This window comes from Phaethon lepturus, unplaced genomic scaffold (genome assembly GCF_000687285.1).
Source record: "Phaethon lepturus isolate BGI_N335 unplaced genomic scaffold, ASM68728v1 scaffold33247, whole genome shotgun sequence".
Taxonomy (NCBI): Eukaryota; Metazoa; Chordata; class Aves; order Phaethontiformes; family Phaethontidae; genus Phaethon; species Phaethon lepturus.
The window spans coordinates 1-2,016 of NW_010551704.1; the positions used below are offsets into that span (position 1 = coordinate 1).

The window sequence follows — 2,016 nt, forward strand, 5'->3', positions numbered from 1 at the left end:
GGCCCAGCACACCCCTCATCAGCCGGCTGCCGGGCCGGTTTCTCCTCTCGGGGGTAGCTGTCAACACCCAGGAGGTTATTGAGTGCTCGGGAGAGCCTCCTGCTCGCCAGTAGCGCCGGCGGTGGTTTTGCCCGCGTCCCAGGGGTGCGGAGGCAAGAGCGTGGGGCTGGCAGGGACCCGGACCCGCCAGGTGAGTGTATTGTACAGGCCGGAGTCCGCTGTGCGGGTTGTGGTGCTACCAGCTCTTTTGGCTGAGGCTGTTAGGTCCCTAAGGATACCGTGCTGCTGGGGGGAACGACTGCAATCCTTAATAATAACAACGCAACTGCCACCTTCTGTTTTGGGAGCAGTAGCATCTTGAACTCCCATGTACATACTTCTCTGAGTTCTTCCTCCTTCTGTGTTTGACAGGTGATACTCTAATAGTCGAAGAGGATACATCCAAACCCAAGACTGACTCGCCTGTTGTCGCAAAAAGAACAATGTCTAACTCAGTTAGGGAAGCCGCGCCTGTGCTTGCGAGGAGGGTCGTTCCAGCAGATAACTCCTGTCTCTTCACCAGTGTGTACTATGTGGTGGAGGGAGGCATTTACGACCCAGCCTGCGCTCCAGAGATGCGCAGTCTTATAGCCCAGATAGTAGCAAGCGATCCTGAATCTTACTGTGAGGCAGTTCTAGGGAAAACTAACAGGGAGTATTGTGACTGGATCAGAAGAGAAGAGACTTGGGGAGGAGCTATCGAAGTGTCCATTTTATCCAAGTTTTACCAGTGTGAAATCTGTGTGGTGGACACACAGACAGTCAGAATTGACCGTTTTGGGGAAGATGCTGGTTACACTAAGCGGGTCCTTTTAATTTATGATGGAATTCATTACGATCCACTTGAGCGTAAAATCCTCGACTCGGACATTCCTCCCCAGACGATTTTCTCCACAACCGATGATATTGTTCTTGCACAAGCATTGGAGTTGGCAGATGAAGCCAGACGGAAGAGGCAGTTTACTGATGTGAATCGCTTTACGCTGAGGTGCATGGTGTGCCAGAAGGGACTAACTGGACAAGTGGAAGCCAGAGAACACGCCAAGGAGACTGGACACACCAATTTTGGAGAAGTGTGACACCTGCATGAGGATGGTTACATCGACTACCTCACTGATCCAGAATAAAATTCTGGATTTCCAGATAAGCTGTATGTAATCATAAAATTCCGTTCACAAAGCTTGAAAAGCATATTAACTTAATGATGGCCAAGACGCACAGGTTTGTTATGGTTAGTGACTTTTACAACAGGTTTGAAATAGGTATCTTCTCGCATGCTAATTTATAGTACTTTGGCAGGTGGTATACACTTGCAGCTAAAACTTGATTTCTAAAATAGTCTTTTCTTTGTGATCTGAGCAGACATACAAAATCAGGCTTGTTCAACACTAGCATAAAATCTAGCCTCTAAGTTGCTGAATTAAACTCTGTGTTATGTTTTCAGGGTAATTAAATTAATCTAAGAGTTTGGGAAACACACGTATCAGCATTACTTATACTAAGAATTAGCCTCTGCACATACAAGCAGTTCTGGCAGGGGAAACTGCTCATTTGGTGCACAATTTTTAATGGAAAGAGAATCTCCAAAGCTGCTCTATACTATGTTACCATCAGAAGTAGACTGTATTGTTTGTGTGAAGTCATGGCTTTAGAGAAAGACATGGCCTCTAAGCTTTAAGATAGCCTTCTTTAAATTAATGAGTAGATGGTTAAGTGTTGAATAAACTTACTAATCCTCCGTAGGTAGTCTTTAGTTGCTTCAAAAATAACTATCAACCCCCCGGTGTTTACACTGCATCAGAACATAGGCATGTTTCTTGAAATACTTTGGATTCTTCTTCATAATAGCATCTGAAATTCTGGCAAGAAGAAAATGTAGTTAGGGAGGTGACTTGACTTAACTTACATTTGTTAAATACATTTAAGCAGACTTTACTTGGGTATAGCCAATCTCATGGCCACAGTGTTACTAAGCTG

General features: G+C 45.2%; 1 protein-coding gene across 1 annotated transcript; it reads left to right on the plus strand.

Moving 5' to 3' along the window:
• Positions 1 to 57: 57 nt before the first annotated feature.
• YOD1 (YOD1 deubiquitinase) lies at positions 58 to 1,382 on the plus strand (the record flags this gene model as incomplete). The annotated part of the gene is made up of 2 exons (XM_010290998.1): positions 58 to 190; positions 412 to 1,382. Coding segments are annotated over 2 exons (840 nt in total), but the record flags the coding sequence as incomplete, so codon positions are not given.
• Positions 1,383 to 2,016: the final 634 nt, after the last annotated feature.